Source organism: Myotis myotis, unplaced genomic scaffold (genome assembly GCF_014108235.1).
Source record: "Myotis myotis isolate mMyoMyo1 unplaced genomic scaffold, mMyoMyo1.p scaffold_m19_p_11, whole genome shotgun sequence".
Classification (NCBI taxonomy): Eukaryota; Metazoa; Chordata; class Mammalia; order Chiroptera; family Vespertilionidae; genus Myotis; species Myotis myotis.
The window spans coordinates 66329041-66354460 of record NW_023416315.1 but is presented as its reverse complement, the minus strand read 5'-3'; the positions used below and the strand labels follow the sequence as shown (position 1 = coordinate 66354460).

Sequence of the window (25420 nt, the reverse complement as noted above, 5' to 3'; positions counted from 1 at the left end):
GTAACAGCTATCTGGAAAACTCTTTTAAATTCAAGGTACTGCTCTAACCGGTTTGGCTCAGTGGATAGAGCGTCGGCTTGGGGACTGAAGGGTCCCAGGTTTGATTCCGGTCAAGGGCAGGTACCTTGGTTGCGGGCACATCCCCAGTGCGGGGTGTGCAGGAGTCAGCTGATCGATGTTCCTCTCTCATCGATGCTTCTAACTCTCTATCCCTCTCCCTTCTTCTCTGTAAAAAATCAATAAAATATATTTTAAAAAATTCAAGGTACTATGAGCTGGAGAGATTTTTCAGAAGCTGTATTGTGATTAATGATTAATACTAAAACAAATTACTGAACATTAAAATAAGAGTAAAAATTAAAAGATAATGGCAGATGCTTGAAAGTTAAGTTTCCAAATATTTTAAGCATTTACTTTATACTTTTATTACAATCACTTTGCTCTGGTTTTACTATATCCACAAGTACTGAAATATAATCAGTGAGATCACCTGACACAGAAACAGTAAAAATTGAAGGACAAAGAAATTTAGCTAACCTTCTGCCACAGAAGAAGGAATCCATGATGCTTTATCAACCAGATTATTTAGATTTTGTATTGGTCTCAAACTAGAACACTTTTTACATCTGAAATTAATAAAACAAAAACAAACATTTTAAAATAACTTAAATTACTTATTATAACTCATTTAATATTATAACTTATTTTTGCTATTCGACTATGCACGTTTTAAAAAACAAATTAAAACAATAGTATTGTCGCTCCTATATTGTGCATATTGCAATCAGAATTATTTTAATAAGCTTTTAACAATAGAAGCAATCAAAAAGAAAGTATAGTTCAGAATAAACCAATAAATTGAGAATAAGAGAATAAGAGAGAGGTTTCAAGTCCAGATTATTAATTAATTTGGCTAATTGCCTTATTTGGTAAAACAAAAATGTTTAAACAGACAATCTTTACAAACTTTCATTTTATGGCTCTGTGAACAATAAATAATAGCCAAGGTCTTAATATGAGCAAAATATTGTGACTACAGAAGGCTGTATTAGCAACATTTGGGTATTATATTCAGTAAGTACATATTTAGAGGTTTATAATTTGTGATGCCTAATACTATAGTTATTCTTCATAATATAAATCAATTTAAAACTATATAATATTCTAAAATTATACATTATTTAGTATAGGTATTTTGATTAACTTATATACAATATATTTAAAGTGATTTTTAAAACATAACATAATTTTTAGATGATAAAATATGTATTTAAATGAAAACATAAAACTCAATATTCAAGAGGTTCATGCAGACTCCTTTTTATTTGCAAGCTGGGGGAAAATGGAGGGTTAACTATAACAAGTATTATCACCTCCCACCCTTCAAGCAAATCTGTTTTGTGTGTGTGTGTGTTTTAACAAAAAAAGGCAATTGAAAGAAATATTATTGCCTTAAAAATGGCAATATTAACTTTAGACATTGATAAAGCAAGTATACAAATAAAAAATTAGCATGCAAAGGAAAAATTAAGGGTAACAAACAAAAATTAAATACAGAATTCATTACTTCTAACGTAGTGAAAGAGAAAAAAGGAGAAAATTAAGAACATTTTTTATAAATCAATTCCAAAGAATATTGAAGAAAAATAAGTAAAATAATAACAAAAATAAGAGAACAGTAATAGTATAGGTGAAAAACAACATAAAGTGTAGAAGACCTAATTATATCAAAAATTAACATTTTAAATTCATCTATTTAAAAATAACTAAAATTTACTCGTAACTATTTATTCATGAGACCTACTAAAGGATAACAACAAAGGAACGTGAAAGCAGAAAGGGAATAAGACACTAAGGAATTCCGAACTGAAAAAAAATCCTGATACAATAATAAAAATATAATAAAACCCCAAAACCTTAGGGCAATCATAACTTATTGCCCTAAGGTTTCGGGGTTTTATTATATTTTTATTATTGTACTAGTGGCCCGGTGCACAAAATTCGTGCACATTAAAAGGGAATTAATTAGAGGAAATATTTTAATATTGCTATTTGCCCTTTTTCTATAATAGAAGTGTGAGAGATGAAAGAAAATTAGTGAAATGTATGTGAAAATATTCCTCCTATCAGAGTCTGGGGCACACCACGGGACCCAGAGTCAAGTCCTTGCCCACCTGCATGCACCTCGAAATTGCACGAGACCCAGACCCGGCCGGCCCAAACACGTCAAGCCACGCTGGGTGGGAGGCGCAGCCTCAGGTCCCCCGTCAAGCCCCACTGGACAGGGGGCGCAGCCTCAAGGCCCCCTTCAAGCCCTGCCGGGTGGGGGGTGCAGCCTCAGGTCCCCCGTCAAGCCCTGCTGGACAGGGGGTGCAGCCTCAGGTCCCCCAGCCTGGTGCCAGGCAGGGGGTGGGGTCTGAGGTCCCCCTTCAAGTCCCACCAACTGGGGGGGCACAGCCTCAGGTCTCCCAGGGTGGTGCCGGGCGGGGAGTGCAGCCTGAGGTCCCCTGTCAAGCCCCACCAAGTGGGGTGCGCAGCCTCAGGTCCCTGCTGATCGCTCATTATGGCTCATTACAGGAACCCTGCCTCCACTGTGGGTGCAGCCATCTTGTGTTACGTGAACCCTGCCTCTGCTGTGGGCACAGCCATCTTTGTGATGGCGTGATGGTCAATTTGCATATTACTTCTTTATTATATAGGATCAGGATATACCAAACAAGGAATTCACCAGAAGTTTAAACACTGAACCTGAATGAACCAGGAAGGTCTCAAATACCTAAAGCACACATTGACAGAATAAAAGGTCACAAACCCACAATCACAGGGTATGTTAAGCACACTCTCTAAGAAGTGATTAAACAGATAAAATTACAATGGAAAAATAACACAGTTTTGAATATGATTAGCAAGTCTGTCTAATGAACATGAGTAAACACTAAACACAACAATTAAAGAATACAAATTCTTTAAAAGTCTATGTAATATATTCTAAATCTGAATGGACATATCCTAGGGTAACGCAAAGCTAAACAAATCTTAAAAAAATCATGAAATGCATCATACTATTTGGTTAAAAAGTCATCTAACCAAAATACAAACAACAACAAGGCACCTGAAATGTGTGTGTAAAATTTTTTAAAGAATTCATGGGCCAAAAATATCATAATGGGAATTATGAAACATTTAGCAGTGACAAGAAAAACACTACTTATGAATCTTGGGTTAAAGCAATGGCTATTAGTTTTCTAGGAGAAAATTATAGACTTAAATATAAATATTAAAAAATACATTAAAATTAATGAATTGAGGTAACTGTTCAATTAAAAGCATTTGAAAAAAACAAGGAAACCTAATGAAAGAAAGAAAATAAAGAAAAGAATAATAAAAAATAATAGAGAGCAACAACAAAAACAAGAGCTTATTGTTTTGGCAAAAAAGGCCAAGAAAAAAAAGGTGCAAATAATATGAAATGAATTAAAGAATGGGCAAAGTGGATATTTAAAAACTGTCAGAAAGTACTGTGAACAATTGCACGTCAATAAATTTATACTTTAAAAATAAATACTTCTCTAGAAAACTTTTATTAATAAAATAGATTCATCAAGAAACAGAAATCCTTAAAAGACGTGTAACTGTTGAAGAAACTCAAGCATTAGTTTAAATTCTTTGAAAACGCATTGGATCCAGAAATCAAAGTAAAAATTTATAAAGCCATTAAGGTTTGGACAACCATTTTGGTAAACATGACTATATTTATATTTTAAAAATCTGTAAAACAACAAAACCAGAGCTTAAAAGGTACAAGACAGACTAGAAGTTTCTTGAAATAATTAACTGACAAAAGATTAGTATCTCTTACATAAAAATAATTCTAAAATCAATTAAACACACAACCAAAACAGAGATTAGTAACTCAAAAGGAAAACAGGTAAAAGATGTAAATATGGAATTCAAAGAATAGAAAACTGAATAGCCAGTAAAAATGAGGGCTGTTTACACTCACTAGTCACCTAGGAAATCCAAATAATAATAACATAGATAAGTACCATTTGATGCTCATCAGTTTAACAAAATATCAAGTTAGACCAACACTAAGTGTTAGAGAAAACCTGGGAGAAAGTGAACGTTTTACACACCACTGATAGGCCCATAAAATGTTACTATTATTCAAAGAACAATCTGGTACCTTCTACTAAAGCAGAAAATATGCATATTACTAATTCCAATTCTAGTTAAATTTTCTGGCAAGAACTACAGTAGGAAATTTATTTTATATCATGACACAGAATACAACATACATGCACAATTGAAACAAAGGTTTAGAAAACAATACTGAATCTTACTATGTAAAAAAGGTCTTTGTTATCCTTCTGACTTACTCCATTTTATACCAGACCACACCATACCACTATACCACATCATGTCATTTAAAAAAGAAATGCTGACCATCAACAAATGACAAGTGCTGGCGAGGATAGGGAGAAAAGGGAACCCTAGTACACTGTTGGTGGGACTGCAGACTGGTGCAGCCATTATGGAAAACAGTATGGAGTTTCCTCAAAAAATTAAACATGGAACTACCATTTGACCCAGTGATCCCATTTCTAGGAATATATACTAAGAAATTCGAAATACCAATCAAAAAGAATGTATGCACCCTTATGTTTATAGCAGGGCAACTTACAATAGGTAAGATCTGGAAACAGCCCAAGTGCCCATCAGTAGACGAGTGGATAAAAAAGCTGTGGTACATTTACACCATGGAATACTATGCAGCAGTAAAAAGAAGGATCTCTGACCCTTTGAAATAGCATGGAGGGACCTGTAGAGTATTATGCTAAGCGAAATCAGCCAGTCAGAGAAAGATAAGTATCACATGATCTCACTGATATGTGGAATTTAATGAACAAAATAGATCCAGAGACCAAGAAGCATGGAACAGACTGCCAAATCTCAGTGAGAAGGTGGAGCTTAGGTGGGTGGGTGGGAAGAGATTAACCAAAGAATTTGTATGCACATAGGCATAACCCATGGACACAGACAATAGAGTTGTGAAGTCCTGGGGCGGGGGGGGGGGGGGGGGGGGGCAGGCTAGAAGGGGTCAATGGGGGGAAAAAAGGGGAACATATGTAATACAGTGGGGCCTTGACTCACGAGTTTAATTCGTACTGTGACGGAGCTCGTAACTCAAATTACTCGTATGTCAAATCAAAAAGTGAATGAGTGAGACACGTGATGCTGGGCTGATGTTGTGGCGTTCACTGTGACATTTGCTGCGCCAACTAGCGGTGGGGTATCTGAAGCTGGCTTGTAGCCTGAATTTTAGCTCGCAACTCAAAGCAAAAAATCGGCCGAGAGACAGCTCGTATCTCAAAAAACTCGTTAGTCAGGACACTTGTAAGTCAAAGCCCCACTGTACTTTCAACTATAAAGGTTTTTAAAAAAAAGAAATGTTGGGCATGATCCAACTGATACTATGACAAAGGAAATATGCAAAAAATATATAAAAGGACTTCACTTAACATTTCTCTAAATGTAATACATGAAAATAACATATACCTATTAATAGGAAATGGATTAATAAACCATAATATATCCCATATGAAATAAATTACCACATAGATATTAAAATAATACTAAATCTACATGCATCTATATGGATAAATCTTTCAATATTGAATGGGGAAAAAAACAAGTTGCAAAAGGACAGGCATAGTATGAAACAATTTACATGAATTTTAAAAGCAAAATAATATGCTTATTCCTTACATGTTCACACATATATTATACTAAGAGAATAAAAACATTGCTGAGAAGAACTGACTCCCAAGTTTGGGAAAGTAGTTACTTCTGAGAAGGAAAGGGAAGGAGAAGACCTAAAAAATATGTTAAGGCATTTAGATTTCTAAGTGGAGGATACATAACTGTTTATGAAATAATTCTTGATATTTTTCTGTAGTTAAAATTAGTTTTTCAAAATTAAAAAGTCAATAAGAAGATATGTTGGCTTTGGCTGCTATCAAAGTAATGGAAAGTCTAAAAATGTCTTAAAAGTTGGAATTTGAGCATAATTTCCCAGTTTATGCTGAAAATGGGAGAATATTGAAAGCCTTAACAGCACCTTTTATTTTAGAGCTAGAGGCCCGGTGCACAAAAACTTGTGCACTCGCGGGGTCCCTCAGCCCAGCCTGTGCCCTCTCGCAGTCTGGGACCCCTCGGGGGATGTCCACCTGCTGGCTTAGGCCCGCTCCCTGGGGGAATGGGCCTAAGCTGGCAGTCAGATATCCCTCTGGCAGCCCGGGAGCAGGCCTAAGCTGCAGTCAGACATCCTTAGCACTGCTGAGGAGGCAGGAGAGGCTCCTACCACCACGCTGTGCTGGCAGCCGTCAGCCTGGCTTGTGGCTGAAAAGAGCTCCCCTGTGGGAGTGCACTAACCACCAGGACCAGCTCCTGCATTGAGCGTCTGCCCCCTGGTGGTCAGTGTGTGTCATAGTGACCAGTCATTCCCAGTCGTTTTGCTGTTAGGGTCAATTTGCATATTACCCTTTTAGTATATAGGACTAGAGGCCCGGTGCTCAAAAATTTGTGCACTCGGGGGGAAAAGGGGTCCCTCAGCCCGGCCTGTGCCCTCTCGCAGTCTGGGACCCCTCCGGAGATAACGACCTGCTGGCTTAGGCCTGCTCCCGGGTGGCAGAGGGCAGGCCCAATCCCTAGGTGCAGACCCTGGTCGGGCTCAGAGCAGGGCCGATTGGGGAGTTGGGGTGCTCCCCCTGTCATGCACAGAGCAGGGCGATCGGGAGGTTGTGATGCCACCCTCAGTCATGCTCAGGGTAGGGCCGATTGAGGGGTTGGAGCACCGTCCCGTCACACTCAAGGCAGGGTCCATGGGGAGGTTGCGGTGCCACCTCCTGTCACGCACAGAGCAAGACCAATCAGGGGGTTGGGGCGCTGCCCCCTGTCACTCACAGAGCAGGGCCCATCAGGGGGGTTGGGGCTCTGTACCCTGTCACGCACAGAGCAGGGCCAATCAGGGGGTTGGGGCACTGCCCCCTGTCACGCACAGAGCAGGGCCCATCAGGGGGTTGGAGCGCAGCCCTCTATCACCCACAGAGCAGGGCCGATCAGGGGGTTGGGGCACCACCACTCTCACACTCAGGGCAGGGCCGATGGGGAGGTTATGGCTCTACCCCGTCAAACACAGAGCAGGGCCCATGGGGGGGGTGTGGGTGGGGGGGGTTGGGGCACCGCACACTGTCACACACAGAGCAGGGCCGATCAGGGGGTTGGGGCGCCGCACCCTGTCACACACAGAGCCGCAGGGCGATCAGGGGGTTGGGGAGCTCCCCCCTATCAGGCACAGAGCAGGGCTGATCAAGGGGTTGGAGCGCCTTCTCCTGTCACAAACAGAGCCGCAGGGTGATCAGGGGGTTTGGGCGCTGCCCCCTGTCACACTGATCCCGGTGCCGGGATGCCTCTCGACTCTGCTGATCCCAGTGCTGGGAGGCATATTACCCTTTTACTATATAGGGTAGAGGTCTGGTGCACGTGTGGGTGCTGGCTGGTTTGCCCTGAAGGGTGTCCTGGATCAGGGTGAGGGTCCCCACTGGGGTGCCTGGCCAGCCTGGGTGAGGGGATGATGGCTGTTTGCAGCTGGTCACACATCCTCCAGGGTGGGGGTCCCCACTGGGGTGCCTGGCCAGCCTGGGTGAGGGGATGATGGCTGTTTGCAGCTGGTCACACACCCTTCAGGGTGAGGGTCCCCACTGGGTGCCTGGCCAATCTGGGTGAGGGGCTGAGGGCTGTTTTCAGGCTGGCGGGTGACTGAAGCTCCCAACCGCTCCTTTTTCTTTTTTTTTCTTTTTATTCTGGGCCAGCTTTAGCTTTGAGGCATGGCTCCAGCTCTTAGGCCTCCGCTGCTGAAAGTAGGTTTCTGGCCTTTGCTAACAATATTGCGATCCTGCTGGCTGAAGCCTGGTGGACTAAAGCAGGTTTCTGAGGTTTTGTTTAGCTTCTATATTTTTTACATAGTTGCTTAGAGTTGCAGCTCAGAGGCCTGCAGCGGCAGGCGGGGAACGTTGGAGTCCTCCGTCACTGAAGCAAGCAAGCTTCATGTTAGTTTCAAGCTGCCTGGCTGCCGGCCGCCATCTTGGCTGGCAGTTAATTTGCATATTGCCCTGACTAGCCAATGGGAAGGGTAGAGGTCGTATGCTAATTACCATGTTTCTCTTTTATTAGATAGGATAGAGGCCTGGTGCACGGGTCGGGGCCGGCTAATTTGTCCTTAAGGGTGTCCTGGATCAGGGTGGGGGTCCCGCTGGGGTGCCTGGCCAGCCTGGGTGAGGGGCTGAGGGCTGTTTTCAGGCTGCCAAACCCCCTTCAGGGTGGGGGTTCCCACTGGGGTGCCTGGCCAGTTTGGGTGAGGGGCTGAGGGCCGTTTTCAGGCTGGTGGGCCACTGAAGCTCCCAACCTCTCCTTTTTTTCTTTTTCTTTTTTTTTATTCTGGGATTTATTTACCTTCTATGGCTGTCACTGGAGCTGAGACCTGGCTCCAGCTCTGAGGCCCGGCTCCAGCTTGAGGCCTCGGCTGCTGAAAGCAGGTATCTGGGGTTTGTTTAGCTTCTATAATTGAAACGTAGTTGCTTTCGGAGCTCAGAGCCGGCCGTGGCAGGAGGGGAACCTTGGCTTCCTCCATCGCCGGGGCAACCAAGCCTCATGTTCGCTTCAGCTGCGTGGCTGCCGGCCGCCATCTTGGTTGGCAGTTAATTTGCATATCGCCCTGATTAGCCCATGGGTAGCGTATCGGAGGTACGGTTAATTACCCTATTTGTCTTTTATTAGATAGGATAGGATTCTAGTAAGTGAAGGATATTCCAAAGCTTAATAACTAATATTGTTTTTTCTGGTTCAAGACCGGCCAAAGTGACTGATACTAGGAAGTATATTGGAAGAGAGGAAGAGGAGAGAAAGTGCAAACAAATGAGGATGGGCATGTAAAAAAGAGAAGGCCCATGCTAGTGACTTATTAAAAAGAAACAAACAGCCCTAGCTGGCTTGCCTCAGTGAATAGAGCATCGACCCAGGTTCAATTCTGGTCAAGGGCACATGCCCAAGTTGCAGGCTTGATCCCCAGTAAGGGACATGCAGGAGGCAGCCAATCAATGATTCTCTCTCATCGATGATGTTTCTATCTCTCCCTTTCCCTTCCTCTCTGAAATCAATAAAAATATATTTATTAAAAAAAGAAACTAAATTTGACAAACTTTATTTATTATTATTTTTTAAATCCTTACCCAAGGACATGCTTAGAAAGTGGGAGAAAGAGGAAGAGAGAGAGAGAGACAGAGGAAAAGAGGGAGAGGGAGAAACATCAATGTGAGAGAGAAACATCAATCCGTTACCTTCTGCACGTGCCCCGGCAACCTTTTGGTGGTGCACAGAACAATGCTCAACCAGCCACTCTGGCTGGGCAATAGTTTTAATTTTGAACTAATTGCTGGATAAATCTTGATGAGCTTGACTCTGAAGTCATGAGTTCAATGAGAGATACAATTAAAAACACACTGCACATCAGAGTAAAAATAGCTACAACCCAGGGCTTTAACTCAGTGGCACACTAGTTCCAACTTATACCTGAAGTTTGATATTTTGTATATGGAACAGAACCCTGGGCAATCTCCACATGCCTACCAATGACTTCAACAGTCACAATCATAGTGATAACGTGATTGCAGGATGCAGTTTTGAGCTGAAATCAAGATTTTCATATTATACCAATGAACAACGGCTACAACTATAGGAGCATGCAAGGGGGAGGGCTGGTAATTTCTGTAATTCAAGGTTTCTCAAAGCAGAGCACTTCAAGATGATTGTTTCATCAAGTGAAGGAAAGGAGATGTTATCCCCACTACTTCCTTCCAAAGGTAAAAATCTATTTCTAGTTCCTAATGTACTCTGATATGTTCCAATTACTCAGTAGCAACTAATCTGTAACTTTGTGCCACAGAAATTCTGGAATTCAATCACTTAACATTGACGAGGCTGCAACTCTGAACCTTTCTCTGTAAGTAGTTAAATCCTTGTGAAAGCAAACAAATGGTAATTACTCTCTGGGTAGCTATATATCTAGCACATTGTAGGCACTCAATATATATGCTATCAAAACAGTAAATACATATGAAAAATCTAGTACATATAAATTGGTACTCAATAAGTATCTACTGACTATACAGAAACAAGTGGGTAAAATAATAACAGTAAAAATTACTCTTATTTTTAATTTATAAAGTTCCCAGAATTAAAAACATACCCGTAGTGATGTATTTTTCCTTGGATAAGGAATGGTACTGAAAGGTCAAGCAGTTCCAGGTCTTCATGGCCAGATTTCACAGGGATTACACTATGAAACTTGTCTGCCAGTTTGTAGATTTCACTAAGTGTACCTCCTATTAAGAGAATAAAAAAACCCTTCAAGTAGTACAAATATAATGTAGGCAAAATGTAAGGTATAATAAAAGAGAAAAAGACAAAGCCATGAATTTAGAGATTTAATACATTTATACATTCATTCTGAAAAACGTTTTGTAAACAGGTTCCTGCACAGAAACCACTGAACAGAAAATGCTGAGACCTGAGCAAAATACAAGGCTTGTGAAATTTTAATCATCTTCTTAAATGTATACAAGTTGCTCCTTATGCCAGGAACACTTGGTTTCAAAGAATCAAAAGAATAAAATTAAAGGCCAAAGTACACAGGATTCTCATTACTAAATTTTCTATTACTACTAATGTCTAGGCAAGTTCAATCCTGAGTTTGAGATAACTCTTTTAACTTTCAGGTCAACATTAAGTAAAGATGCATAGTCCATGTAATATGAATTCATGTACTATTATAGAGTTGGTTCATTTTTCCTGGAAAACCATCTCAATTACCTCAATTCTATGACAGGGTGAGCATTAAAACCATCAAGCTGGCTGAGAAGAAAAAGTACGCCCAATGGTGCACCATTATTAAAGGCAGTATTTTCAGGGGAAAACTCACACCTCTTGGTACCTTTTCTGGTGTACTTTTTACTTAGATTGATAATTGTTCCTCTTTAGGGAAAAAGAATATGATTTATAAAAACACTTTGGTGTATTTCCTAACATCTGTATAAAATTTGGAACATTAAAATTCAGTTGTGATGGGAAGCATTTCTGGCATAGCTGACTAAGGATGTCCAAAAATACACTTCTCCATAAAGACAAAATGAACACTGGCAAAACTGTCAAATGCAATTCTTCCAGAGCTCTAGAAATTAATGCAAAGCTCGCAACAATGCAAGGATAAACTTTCCCCCTATCCCTCTGTCTGCAGCTCTGTGGGAGCTGGAAACCATAGCTCTGCCGGTCACACTGCAGTTAGGTCCTAGCCTCGGGTTAGGCAGGGTTACAATACTCAGAAACACAATAAAATAAAAACATTATATTTTGATGAAACCCTTCCATATTTTAAAGTGCTTTCAACATAGACTTTAAATTTCTCTAAGGTAAAGTGTTATTGCTTTGAATTACTTATTTATTTAATAAATATTTACTGAGAGCAGTTATATGCCAGGCATTCTATGCCAGGTGCTGAAGGTACATAGATTAAAATAAACATGTATCCTGTCCTTAGGGAGCTTACATTCTAATAAGAAAAAACTTCTATGAACAGTCAGATAAAACACAAATATAATACAAGAAGAAAAGTGCTCTATTGTAAATACAAGCAGTATGTTATAAAAACCACTCAAATCTGTCTGGCAATCAGAAAAAGACCTTCAAATGTATAGGTGCTCATTAAATACTAGAGGCCCGGTCCACAAAAATTTGTGCACTGGCGGGGGGATCTCTCAGCCCAGCCTGTGCCCTCTCACAGTCTGGGACCCCTAGGGGGATGTCCACCTGCTGGCTTAGGCCCACTCCCTGGGGGATTGGGCCTAAGTTGGCAATCAGACATCTCTCTCGCAGCCTGGGAGCCCTAGGGAGATGTCCACTTGCCAGCGGGGAGCAGGCCTAAGCTGCAGTTGGACATCCTTAGCGCTGCTGAGGAGGCGGGAGTGGCTCCCACCACCACCTCTGTACTGGCAGCCGTCAGCCTGGCTTGTGGCTGAGCAGAACTCCCCCTGTGGGAGTGCACTGACCACCAGGGGGCAGCTCCTGGATTGAGTATCTGCCCACTGGTGGTCAGTGTGTGTCATAGTGACCAGTCATTCTGCTGTTAGGGTCAGTTTGCATATTACCCTTTTATTATATAGGATAGAGGCCTGGTGAATGAGAAGGGGCTGGCTGGTTTGTCCTGAAGGGTGTCCCGGATCAGGGTGGGGGTTCCGCTTGGGTGCCTGGCCAGCCTGGGTGAGGGGCTGATGGCTGTTTGCAGGCTGGTCAAGGCCCCTCCAGTGGGGACCCTCACCCCATGGAGGTTTGGCCAGCCTGGGTGAGGTGCTGATGAGTGTTTGCAGACTGGCCACACCCCCTTCAGGGTGGGGGTCCCCACTGGGGTGCCTGGCCAGCCTAGGTGAGGGGCCGAGGGCCGTTTTCAGGCTGGCCAAGCCCCCTGGCAACGGAAGCTCCCAGCCTCTCCTTTTCTTTTTTTTATTCTGGGATTTATTTACCTTCTATAATTGAAACTTTGTTGCCTTTAGTGGAGATCAGAGTTGGCTGCGGCAGGCAGGAAGCTTGGCTTCCTCCATCACTGGAGCAACCAAGCCTCCTGCTTGCTCCAGCTCCATGGCTGCCGGCCGCCATTTTGGATGGGTTAATTTGCATATAGTTGCTCTAATTGGCTGGTGGGCGTGGCTTAAGGCATAGCAAAGGTACAGTCAACTTGCATGTTTGTCTTTTATTAGATTAGATTCCACATGAATTGCTAAACCAGTGGTTCTCAACCTTCCTAATGCCGCGACCCTTCAATACAGTTCCTCATGTTGTGGTGACCCCCAACCATAAAATTATTTTTGTTGATACTTCATAACTGTAATTTTGCTACTGTTATGAATCATAATGTAAATATCTGATATGCAGGATGTACAAAGGGGTCGCGACCCACAGGTTGAGAACCGCTGTCAAAACAAAGGGAATTATTGAATTTACTTCTGAAGATGTACTAGAGCACAAATTCCCAGAAGAGCAATGGAATGGCAAAAAGGCACAGAGTAAGATGCAGGGTTTAGGAATTGCCACCAGTTCAGGATGGCTGGAGAGTGGGGTGGGAATTATGGGAGAGGAGCCTGAAAGTTTGTGGCTGGGTGGTAAGATAGGACTAGGAGCTAAAGGGACTTTATAATTCAAGCTCCCTTGGACCTTCAAAGCCATCTTGGCTTCAGCACAGAATTCTGCGGGAGGCAGTGCCACACAGGAGGGCCCTGAGGCACACAGGACACCCTCTCTTTGGCCCTAAGGACAGTTCTTATAAGCCTCCTAGGACCACAGCTTTCTTTTATTTTTATGGCCTACAAATACCACAGCTTTCTTTTATTTTTATAGCCTACAAATACTCTGACTCCATTTTTTTGCATGCATGTGTCTGTGTGCTCTTGTTTTGAAATCTATCTCCTGGTACAGATTAAAATATTGCTAATGGAATTAAGATACCACATTTCACTCATCAAAGTAGCCAAATTCTTTAAAGTGCTAGTATATGATCACGAGGGTAGGGGAGCAGATAACGGCCTATGCTGCTAAAGCATATGCAACTAGGATAACTTTAGTACAAAGGAACTGGGCAACATTTACTTAATTACTGTGCCCTCATAATTATATTTTATCCAAAGTTCATCACAGAGTTACTATGTCAAAAAACGGAAAACAATTCAGTTCCACCGCTTACCACCTACACTGGGAAAGACATTTAACTTCTCCGCAGTTCAGTTTTCTCATGCGTTATAATAGTACCAAATGTATAGGATTGTCGTAATGATTTAATTACTGCACAGAAATTAAAAGTTTCTGATACACGATAAATGTATTAAAACAAGATGCTCATAAAAATGATAAAATGTGTATTCTAGATATAGCTATTTTCTAAAAGGGTTATGCATTGCTACAAAATAAATACAAAAATGTCAGTAATAACAATGATCATAACCCACTGTAATAAAGAGCATTCATTTATAAAATGCAACTACAGATTTCTATAATGCAAAATTAAAGATGATGTTTTCCTTTTATTATGGAATATTCTTAAGAAAAAAGTCTCAAGGAAAATAATGAAACTAAATTTAGCATGGGAAAAAAATCTGTGGTAGACATATTAGATAAAAATAAGACAAAAGTGGAAAAGCAATGCAAAAATAAATAAGACTCAAATTTTAATTTTTTAAAAACATGTCAAGTTATCTTTACTTGTCTCAAGGGTCCCTTCTCTGGTTAGGTATCAATAGATGATATCTATTTCATTCTACCTTTATGAAGTGATGGTGACATCCAGAGGCCAAGATAACAGCAACTGTACATCACAAGCAGCCTCTTAATTATCACTCAGCGTGATAATCAGCTTGGATCTGATTAACATTACATGCAAAAATCCAACAAAATGAACAAATGCAAACACCTGAATTTAATGCATAATTTCAAAATGTCATTCAGATAAATATATATGTGTGTATGTATATATTTGAATCTAGTTGTTATTGATAATATATTCCATTTTATGAAATTTAAATTAACAATATTTTGACTTAATATATCCTAGGTCAGTGATGGCGAACCTTTTGAGCTCGGCGTGTCAGCATTTTGAAAAACCCTAACTTAACTCTGGTGCTGTGTCACATATAGAAATTTTTTGATATTTGCAACCATAGTAAAACAAAGACTTATATTTTTGATATTTATTTTATATATTTAAATGCCATTTAACAAATAAAAATCAACCAAAAAAATGAGTTCGCGTGTCATAGGTTCGCCATCACTGTCCTAGGTTGTCCCTAAAATAAGTTTAATAATAGTTAGAGAAAGACATAAGAAAGCTATAACCTAATAAAACAATAACTTAAATATCTTACCTTCTATCAAAATTAGACAGTCATTTGAAAGTGGGAGAATACCATTATTTTTCACAAAATGAACAGCTACTTGTCGTTCTCCCTGATCTTTAGTGGCCCAGACTTTCGAATCATATAATGAAGTATTTTGTAGTTGAGTATTGGGAGTTTTAGTTGCGTTCTCTTGCAAAATTCGATCCAAATCACCTTCGTGCAGAACTTCCTGCCTAAAATAATCAACAATGAAAAAACACAAAACAATTGGCATAAGCTTGTAAATTCATATTTTCCAAATTATCCAACAAAAAAATTGTTTATGTGCTGAAGAACCAGCTTATTTTAAAATATGGAGATAATTCACTTTCCTGATTAAAGACTGTTATTCAATAGAAAGATATTTGTATTTCATGGCTAAGTAGCTCCTTATCAATATTTACATTAACCACCAGCAACTCCCCTGCCTGGTTTTGTGATATTCAAGTTTTTAATTATAATTATTTCTAGTACCAATTTGTTCTCCTTTGTAAGGAATGCTCAACTTCCCAGTGGGATAAGAAAATGCAGCAGTCCCCTCCTTGTCTTCAACCCACTTACCACCTAAGAACTCTCACTGAAGTAGATGTCATAGGGCATCTACTTCACAAACCAATATTTGTTTTGATTCCTTTTAATCTAGAGTAATAGTTTTGAAAAGTCATATGGTAAAGTATGCTTGAGTAGAAATAGCATGATCTGGAATCAACCAGCTGTGTAACTTTAGGTAACACCTCTTAACCTTCGTGAGGCGATTTCCTTATTTGTATAAAAAATGATCACAGAGGGTGGTTTTGTTTCACAAAGTTAAGTGATATTACAGAATTTGACAAACTATCATTTGATAATGCTTCAAGAACTATCTAAAATCTGTCTGATACTTTAATTCCAACTATTATTTAAAATTCAAATAGGCAGAAGACAGTCCCCCCTTTCAGATAAGAAGACATGATGATCAAAAATCTCTACAAACAATATTACACTTAGATTTTAGAGGGGACTATACATATATCAGTGTACACGGAGACATAAACATAAACAATATATAAGCACACAAATATAATTGAGATGCGTATATAGTATTTATACATCATATATTTAGAGGGAAGATTGTTGAGCTAATAAGCTAGTAAGTACACATTCATTCTAATGTCTTATACATTTATATGTTTATCTATCTATATAAAAACCTAATATGCAAATAGACCGAACAGCGGAACACCCAAACAGCCAGTCGCTATGACGTGCGCTTACCACCAGGGGGTGCGCACGGAACATGGTGGGCATTGACCGTGGCAGGATGATAGAGGTGAGTGGGGGCACCAGACCAAGGCAGGGCACTGGTCGCTGTCATCAGGGCGAGCCTACGGTGGTTACTGAAAATTCTTTGCTCCCACGAACTGATATCCTGCACGGCGCTTCCACCCCGCTGCTGGCGCACGGCGCTGGTCTCGATCGCTCAGCATCGTCAGCGGGTAAGAGCGGCGGCTACTGGCCCCAATTGTCCCTGAGGGCTTCTCCACCTTTCTCTGCTCCTGAGGGGCAATTGGGGCAGCAGCCACTGCTCGCACCTGCTGACGGCACCGGCCCCGCTCACACCTGCTACTGCCGTCAGCGGATGCGAGTGGGGCTGGCGCCATCAGCGTGTGGGAGCAGCGGGAAAGGAGCTGCCGGCAGACAGGACCTGTGGCGGGAGGTGCCAGGCGAGGGCGTGGAGGATGAGCAGAGACCTGCAACTGTGCCCACTGCAGCCTTGAGGCCCACAATTCCTTTCAAGGGCATGAATTCATGCACTGGGCCCCTAGTATTATAATAATTGATGGTTAGAATGAAGACTTTAAGGTACTGAGAAATTTTCAATTACTAACAATAATTTAAGTTGCATTTACTATGTTATAGTTATTAAACAGGAGAGAAATATTTCCAACAAGGCTTTCTATGACAGTTAAAATTTTCAACTAATCAGAAGTCTTTTCTATTTAAGAATTTTAGTTGCTTTGACTATTTGGGATCTTTTGTAATTCTATACAAACATGATGATTACTTTTTCTATTTCTTTAAAAAATGTCATTGGGATTTTGATGGGATTACATTAAATCTGTATATTATTTTGGATAATATGGGCATTTCAACTATGTTGATTCTTGTAATCCATGAACACAGAATATCTTTTTAATTCATTGTGTCTTTTTCAATCTCTTTTAATAATGCTTTATAGTTTTCAGTATATAGGTCTTTCATGTTCTTTGTTAAGTTTATTCCTAGGTATTTTATATTTTTGTTGCAAATGCAAAAGAATTGTTTTTTCCATTTATTTTTCTGAAATTTCATGGTTAGCATATAGGAATGCAGTGGATTTTTGTACATTGACTTTGAATCCTGCAACTTTACTGTATTTGTGTATTGTTTCTAATAGTTATTTGGTGGAGTCTTTAGCATTTTCTATGTAAAGAATCATGAAATCATTAATTTTAATAACAATGTCATCCCAATAAATTTAATTTAAATAAAAAATTATAGTAGTTAATGGTTTATTTTTAAGAATATTTTTTGTGACAAGTGAGTAAGTCTCCCCAAATATTTTCATAGTATATTATTTGTCTGCATTTGACAGAGCTACTAAGTTGAATTTCACAGCTAAAAATAGCCCTACTTTTGTTGTTACTAAGAAATATCAGAAGGATTTACTTTCTAAGAATTTAGTATTTTCCTTAAAAATGTTAGCATTCTATCTAAACATAATGCAGAAAATCACAATTTACTCATTTCCAGGGCTTAAACTGACATATATGAAAACATATATACATAAGTATTATGAATTGAAACTTGTGTTATTATGGAAGATACTTACATTGACTGACAGTTAGGACAATAAAGTTTAACGGACTGAAAGAGTTTTCTGGGCTTATACGATCTCAATTTTGCTCGGATACGATATCGTTGGGGAGCTTTTTGTTTCAAAATAGCACATAGTGGGGTGTTCTCCAAATACTGATGATCTGTAAGTACTATAAAGAAATTTTAGATTAAGGTAGAATAATCTATAAGAATAACAAGTATATTCATGACACGAATCTCCTTGAAAATATATTCTAAAAAATCCATTTAAATTGTATTGTCAACCTGGATAAGATTTTCCCACATTTATCATCATCTCCATCTGTCTTTATCTCTGTCTCTCTCTTTCCACATATACAGGGTGTCCCCCCAAAAATGTATGTACATTCTAACAGTTAATAGTGTGTGTATACATTTTTTGGGGACACCCCATACCTTACAGATACGTAATTCATTTGTAATTGTGTATATATGAGAATCCTTAGAGAATAATTTCCAGACATCACACCCCTTTAACCCTAAATATTTCAGTGTGTATTTCACAAAAACAAGACTTCATTTACATAATACAACAGACTTTATTCAAATTTCTCCAACAGTCCTCTCATAATATTCTTATTCAGCATTTTATTTCTGGGTTGAGAATCCAATCATGAGCCATGTATTTCATTTACTTTTCAAATCTCTTTGAACCCCTTTGGTGAAGAATGGTTCCTCAGCTTTACTGTCTTTCATGATACTGATGTATTTGAGAAGAGGCCATTTATTTGGTTGTGCCTGGCTTTTCTCATGATCAGATACAAAATATGCATTTCTGGCAGGAATATTACTATATAAATAATACTGTGACCTTCCTCCTCAATGTATCACATCAAGAGGCATATGATATCAGTGTTTTCTTTCCTGGGGATTTAATTTTGTTGGTTAAGGTGGTGTTCAACAGATTTCTTGACTATAAATTTATTTTTCCACTTTTTAATTAATAAGAAAGTAATTGGGGAAAACATAAATATCCCAATCTTATTAAACATTAAAGATTCCACTAGTTTAGGACATATTGGCGATTCACAAATAAATCAATTACTATCATGGTTGCAAAATGGTGTTTTGTCTTTTTTCCTAGCTTCATCATTCCTTTTACATTCATTAGTTGCCATTCTATTTTTAATAAGAGCTTCCAGTCCTGGCTGGCGCTACTCAGTGGTGAGAGTATCATCCCTTGCACCGAAGTGTACTGGGTTCGATTCCCGGTCAAGGGCACATACCTGGTAGGTTTGATCCCTGGCCCCGCCCAGGGTTCCTATGGGAGGCAACCAATCGATGTGTCTCTCTCACATAGATGTTTCTCTCTCTCTCTTTCTCCCCACTCCCTCCTTCCCTCCCAGTCTCTAAAAATAAATGGAGAAAAAAGTTTAAAGAGTTTTCCATTCAACTTCATTTGTTTTGTTCCTTTATTTACTATCCACATGAGCTAGTGGATTCTACTTTATTCAGTAAGTTCTATTCCATCACTAGTATGTTTTATTTTGATGCTCAATTTGAACAAGATGTGACATGTTCCATCATTAACTGAGAATTTCTTTTCTGGGTTTCATTTTATGCTAGTTAGGATGAGGTAGAGGAATAAAAGAGAAATATAGATATGTTTTTGCCCTCATGGACATCTGCTCTCAATATTTAATAGAAATGAATTTGTTGATATGTGGAAGGACAGGTTTTAATATGCTCATGATTATGCTGTATTTAAAAAATGAAACATGGTCTTACTTGTAGCTGATAGTTGTTGACATCTTTCTACCTCATACAATGATACTGATCCAGAGCCTTTAGGAAGAAAAATAGGGAATTATACAGTTTTAAAATCCATTAAAAATTTAATGAGGCATTGAAAACCATAATACATTGCAGAGAAACTGAAAAAAATTCAAATAGTAAAATATGCCATGTTAAGTGATGGGAAGTTTCCCAAATTACTCTGTAGATTCAATATAATCCTAATCAAAATTGCAGCAGGTTAACTGTAGAAAGAGACAAGTGGATTCTATCACTTAGGTAGAAATATAAGAGTCTAGAACACATCTTGACAAAGAACAAAATTGGAGAACATATACTCAAGACTTAAAGACTTGCTAAATTAAGACCATATGGTACTGACATAAAGACTGACCAACATATCAACAAAATTAAATAGAAAGCTCAGAAATAAAACCACAGTTACATGATCATTTTATTTTTGATAAAGGCAGCAAAGCAATCCAAAGGGAAAGCAAAACTCTTTCAACAAATGGGGCTACAACTGGAAATTAGTGTGAGGGGAAAAAATGCTTAATTTATAATATTAGTAGGCACTGGACAGAAAGCCCAGAAATAAATCCACATTAATGCCCATTTAATTTTTGACAAATATGCCAAAGCCATCTTACAGAAAAAGAAAACAAGCAGGTGATACAACTGTAAATTCATATTTTAAAAATGTCTATCTCATACACTACTACTAGCATTAAGAAGAAATAAACTATTGATACATGAAACAATCTATATATATAAAAGGTTAATATGCAAAGTGTCCCCTCAGGAGTTCGACCAGGCGTTTGATTGCTCACTATGATGTGTGCTGACCAACAGGAGGTGGCACAGAACAAAGGAAGGCCCCGGCCAACAGCTGGAAGGCCCCGATTGGCCCTGATCACCAGCCGGGCCTAGGGACCCTACCTGTGCACAAATTTTGTGCACCAGGAGTCCAGTATGAATCTAAAAAACATAGTTTATACAAGGGTACATAGTAATTCATTTATTTGAATTTCTAGAAGAGGTGCAGTTAATCTACGGCAGAAAAATAATCAGAAAGTCTGGGGTGGGGTAGTGATGAGGATTCACTGGGAAGGAGCATGAGGGAACTTTCTGTGCCAAGGATAATGCTCTAGATTTTAAGAGAGATTTAGGTTACACAGATTTGTGTATTAGTGAAAAGTCATAAAATCGTACACATAAGTTGTCCATTTCATTGCATATAATTTTATCTCAAAAATAAAAAATATCCAAAACAAACACTGAACTCTAATTAATGATGCTCATTCTGAAATGTTTAGGAGATATACTTAGGTCTGTAACTTATTTGAATCAAGAAATAATATGGATTGATAGATAAATGACAGAGCACACAGAGTAAGAGGTTAACTTGAGAAACAGGTTATAAGAATATGAGTGCTCACTTTAGATTGTTTCAACTTTTCTGTATGTTTAAAAATTTCATTATTTTGGAAAAATACAATGTGAAGGAAATAAAGGGAAAGGTGAATAAAATAATAAACTTACTAAATTTAATAGGATGACTTGGTGAACACCATAAGATAGAATTATAATTCAACAAGAAAGCAAAAGTAGTGAACAGAGCAATAAACTTGAATTTTAATAATACTTTCTAAAATGAAGAATTTAAGACTTCAAAAAGTACCTATATTTTGTAATTACTCTACCTTACATCCTATCTAATAAAAGAGAAACATGGTAATTAGCGTACATCTGCTACCCTTCCCATTGGCTAATCAGGGCGATATGCAAATTAACTGCCAGCCAAGATGGCGGCTGGCAGCCAGGCAGCTTGAAGCTAACATGAGGCTTGCTTGCTTCAGTGACGGAGGAAACCAACATTCCCCGCCTGCCTTGCTGGCCTCTGAGCTTGCAGTTTGAAACATTGTTACAAATATAGAAGCTAAACAAAACCCCAGAAACCTGATTTCTGCCAGCCAGGATCTCAGAGCTGGAGTTGATACAGTGTTTCGATTATAGAACCCAAACAAACCAGATACCTGCTTTCAGCAGCGGAGGCCTCAGATCTGGAGCCAGAGCTAAAGCTGGCCCAGAATTTAAAAAAAAGAAAAAAGGAGCAGTTGGGAGCTTCAGTCACCCGCAAGCCTGAAAACAGCCCTCAGCCCCTCACCCAGACTGGCCAGGCACCCCATAGGGGACCCCCACTCTGAATAGTGTGTGACCAGCTGCAAACAGCCATCATCCCCTCATCCAGGCTGGCCAGGCACCCCAGTGGGGACCCCCACTCTGATCCAGGACACCCTTCAGGGCAAACCAGCCGGCATCCACACGTGCACCAGGCCTCTACCCTATATAGTAAAAGGGTAATATGCCTCCCAGCACCGGGATCGGCAGAGCCGCGAGGCCTCCAGGCACTGGGATCAGTGGAGCCGAGAGGCATCCCAGCACCGGGATCAGCGTGACAGGGGCCAGCGCCCAAACCCCCTGATCGCCCTGCGGCTCTGTGTGTGACAGGGGGCGGGGCCATAACCTCCCTATCCGCCCTGCTCTGTTCATGACAGGGGAAGGCGCCCCAACCCCCTGATCAGCCCTGCTCTGTGCCTGATAGGCGGGAGCTCCCCAACCCCCTCATCGCCCTGCGTCTCTGTGTGTGACAGGGTGCGGCGCCCCAACCCCCTGATCGGCCCTGCTCTGTGTGTGACAGGGTGTGGCGCCCCAACTCCCCAATCGGCCCTGCTCTGAGCCCAACCAGGGGCTGCATCTAGGGATTGGGCATGCCCTTTGCCATCCAGGAGCAGGCCTAAGCCAGCAGGTCGTTATCTCCTGAGGGGTCCCAGACTGCGAGAGGGCACAGGCCGGGCTGAGGGACCCCCCCTCCCCACCGAGTGCACAAATTTTTGTGCACCGGGCCTCTAGTTCTACTATATAAAACCAGATGCCTAGCACATGAAATTCGTGCACAGATACGGTCCCTAGGTCTGGTCTGCGATCAGAGCCATCTTCCCTGGCTGCTGGCAGCCAGCCCTGTGCCCCGCCACCACTCACCCTCGGTTCCCCATTCACCATTGGGCAATCAGAGCCTGTTGGCCAGGGAAAGGGACCAAGAGGCCATGCATTGAGCATCTGCCCCCTCGTGGTCAGTATGTGTCATAGTGACTGGTCATTCCACCAGTCGGTTTGCATATTACCCTTTTATTATATAGGATAGTATATTATGTTATTATAATTTAGGGTTATCATGTATAATAGTTGTCCTTCTTCCTCAGCATGACCAATAGATTACATAAGAATCTATGACAAGAGAACTTGAATGGACATGCTAAACTGGGAAAGTATAATTTCAATGAATCTGATTTCTTAGTAAATGCCATTCTGCATGGCTTAAAAGTAGTCAAGTAATGAGAAAAGCTGTGTAAAATATATACATGGTCTCTCATAAATAAAAATGGTAAAGAATCATAAGGAATCCATCCAACAGGAAATCAGATAAGGGATAAGAGCCGACAATTCAAAGAGGGAGTAAAAAGGGCCAATAAATATATGATAACTTTTTATGTGTGGGTTCAAGATGGCTGTGGAGTAGATGAAAGCAACACACACCTCCTTCTGACACTAAACTGGATTTACAGCTAAAATTTAGAATAATCAACCTGAATAAACAACTGATTATTCTAAAATTTAGAATAATCAACCTGAATAAACAACTGAAGGGCACTTGAACAGGAGTATTACATCCAAAAATTGAAAAAAATAAGCTACACTGAATCTTTTGAGAAGGGTGGAGACATGGAGAAGGCTGGTCCTACACCCAGGTGGCAGGGACTGAGAAGTTGGAGGGATATTGTGGCTGCAAAAGTCCCCCCTGAGGAAAGTGGGGTCTCAATACCGCACTGGGACCCCAAACCAGAGTACGAGGGCCAGGAAGAAGAGCCTACATAGCATCTGGCAGCAAAAATAAGCAGGGACTTTGTCCGCTGAAAAGAGTGTGAGGTTTGCTAGAATACCAGGGCCAATGCACTGGGGCTCACTCTTAGGCACTCACCCAGGGCTCTGGAAGAGGGAAGGAGACTCGGGGTATAGGGAAGCCATAAAGAGAAGATCTGGGGGGCATAGCTATGGAGATCTGGAAGGTTAGCTTCTGAGGTGTGGATCCTGAGTCAATATCCCACACCACCCTCAGGCGCCATCTTTCAAGGTCGAGCACTTGTCTTCTTAGAGCACCAGCTAGAAAAAGTGCACTAACCCCGCCCTCCAAATACTGGTGACACCACCCTGCCAAGACTGAGACCAGCAGAAAGGACTGTTGGCTGCATCCAACAGGGACCTGAGGTGCACGCTTCTTCTAGAAAAACTATAAATGACTCTAAGACGATCATTGAACTGAGTGGCTTTGGAACAAGGGCCAGTCTTTCCCCCTTCCCACAGGTTAGGCAGGCACCACCCCCAATGGAAGACTCCCATGCTAGGGTCACAGGGAGCAGGCAGCTAGCTGTGTAGCTAGGAGGAAGCATGCATTTGCACCCCTCTCCTGGTCCTGCGCCACTCCCAACACAAGGCTGCCTTGATTTGCATTCCCAAATTCTGCTGGACACTGGCCTGCCAAGCACAGTTCTGCAGCGGGAAGGAAGCACAACTCAGAACCGGGACATTTGGCTTGACCCCCTCCAAGCCTCCTGTTGGGGTCTCTGGTGGTGTGCTGCTGAGCTAAGTGAAGGCAAGCAGCTCACTCACTTCCCATGGCACAGTTGGTGCTACCCCCCAAAAAGGTTTTCTTGATCTGTATGCTCAAGTCCCAATGACCCTGTTTTGTCCCGCTGAGCATGATCCTACAGTGAGGACATCCTACCTGACCCTGCGACACACTCCTCTTGGGGGAGCTATGGTTGAAGACTCTGGAAGAGACTGCACAGCATGAGTCTGGAGTAGGGACCACATTCTCCCCATTGAGTGCCGGACCATGCTGCCCCAAACAAGGGGACCCATTAGCCCTGTCCGCCTGACCTGGTCACCTCGACCTACTAAGCTTGAGCTCAGTGGGGCGTGGCTAGCTTGGCCCACTCTACAGCCTTTCTGCATAAGACTCTGGAGGAAGTCCAGGCAACCTTGAGGAGGAGCAAATTAGCCAACAGGTGGATGCAGATCTCAGGGAACCTTGACCTTTTATTTATCTGAGCCCAGCTCAGAACTCCAGGAAGCTGACCCGTATATGCAGATTAACCCTCTGTGGCAACCCAGGTCCAGCAGATGCGGATGCAAACAGTAAACAGCCTGGTAGCACTAGATAGGCAGACCAAAACCAGTTACGTACAATGTCTGATAGTGACCTGTACCTGAACATCACTCAAGTGGACCCAGAACCGACACAGCCAGTGGTGGGATTCAAACAACACCAGAGGTCAATTCAACCAGCCACACAAGAGACACACCCAAAGGAAGATTCTAGCAGCCACTAGATCCTGCTGGGAGCAACTCCGCCTCAAAGGGCAGCCCTATACAATGTCTCACTCAATGATTGAGGTTAACCCTTACAGCCACCCAGCCTGAAGGGTTAACTCCACCCACTAAAGGGCCAACAGCATTCATCAAGATGCAACTAAAACAGGGAATGCACATAACCCATAAGAAACATTCCTGGAGTACTGAGCACAGGTGATCTGGAAGACTGTGCCACTGAGCCCAACAAGACACCTGGAGACTACACCTGCACAGCAGCTTACACACCAGGGTCAGGGTCAAGCCTCAGTTAGCCAGCCTGAGGGTCGATCCCACACATGAACATG

At 41.1% G+C, this 25420-nt stretch overlaps 1 protein-coding gene across 5 annotated transcripts in view; it reads right to left on the bottom strand.

Moving 5' to 3' along the window:
- POT1 (protection of telomeres 1) overlaps positions 1-25420 on the bottom strand; it is a 77941-nt gene that overhangs the window by 6843 nt on the left and 45678 nt on the right. For all 5 annotated transcript variants that reach the window (XR_004970970.1, XM_036328796.1, XM_036328795.1 and 2 more), the window contains 5 exons: positions 19638-19694; positions 17884-18040; positions 15021-15226; positions 10307-10442; positions 538-626 (listed from right to left, as the gene is read on the bottom strand). Coding sequence is in view for 4 of the 5 variants with exons in the window: in XM_036328796.1 (XP_036184689.1) it covers positions 538-626; positions 10307-10442; positions 15021-15226; positions 17884-18040; positions 19638-19694 (645 nt within the window). In the remaining variant the exon portion in view is untranslated. The remainder of the gene's footprint in view (positions 1-537; positions 627-10306; positions 10443-15020; positions 15227-17883; positions 18041-19637; positions 19695-25420) is intronic.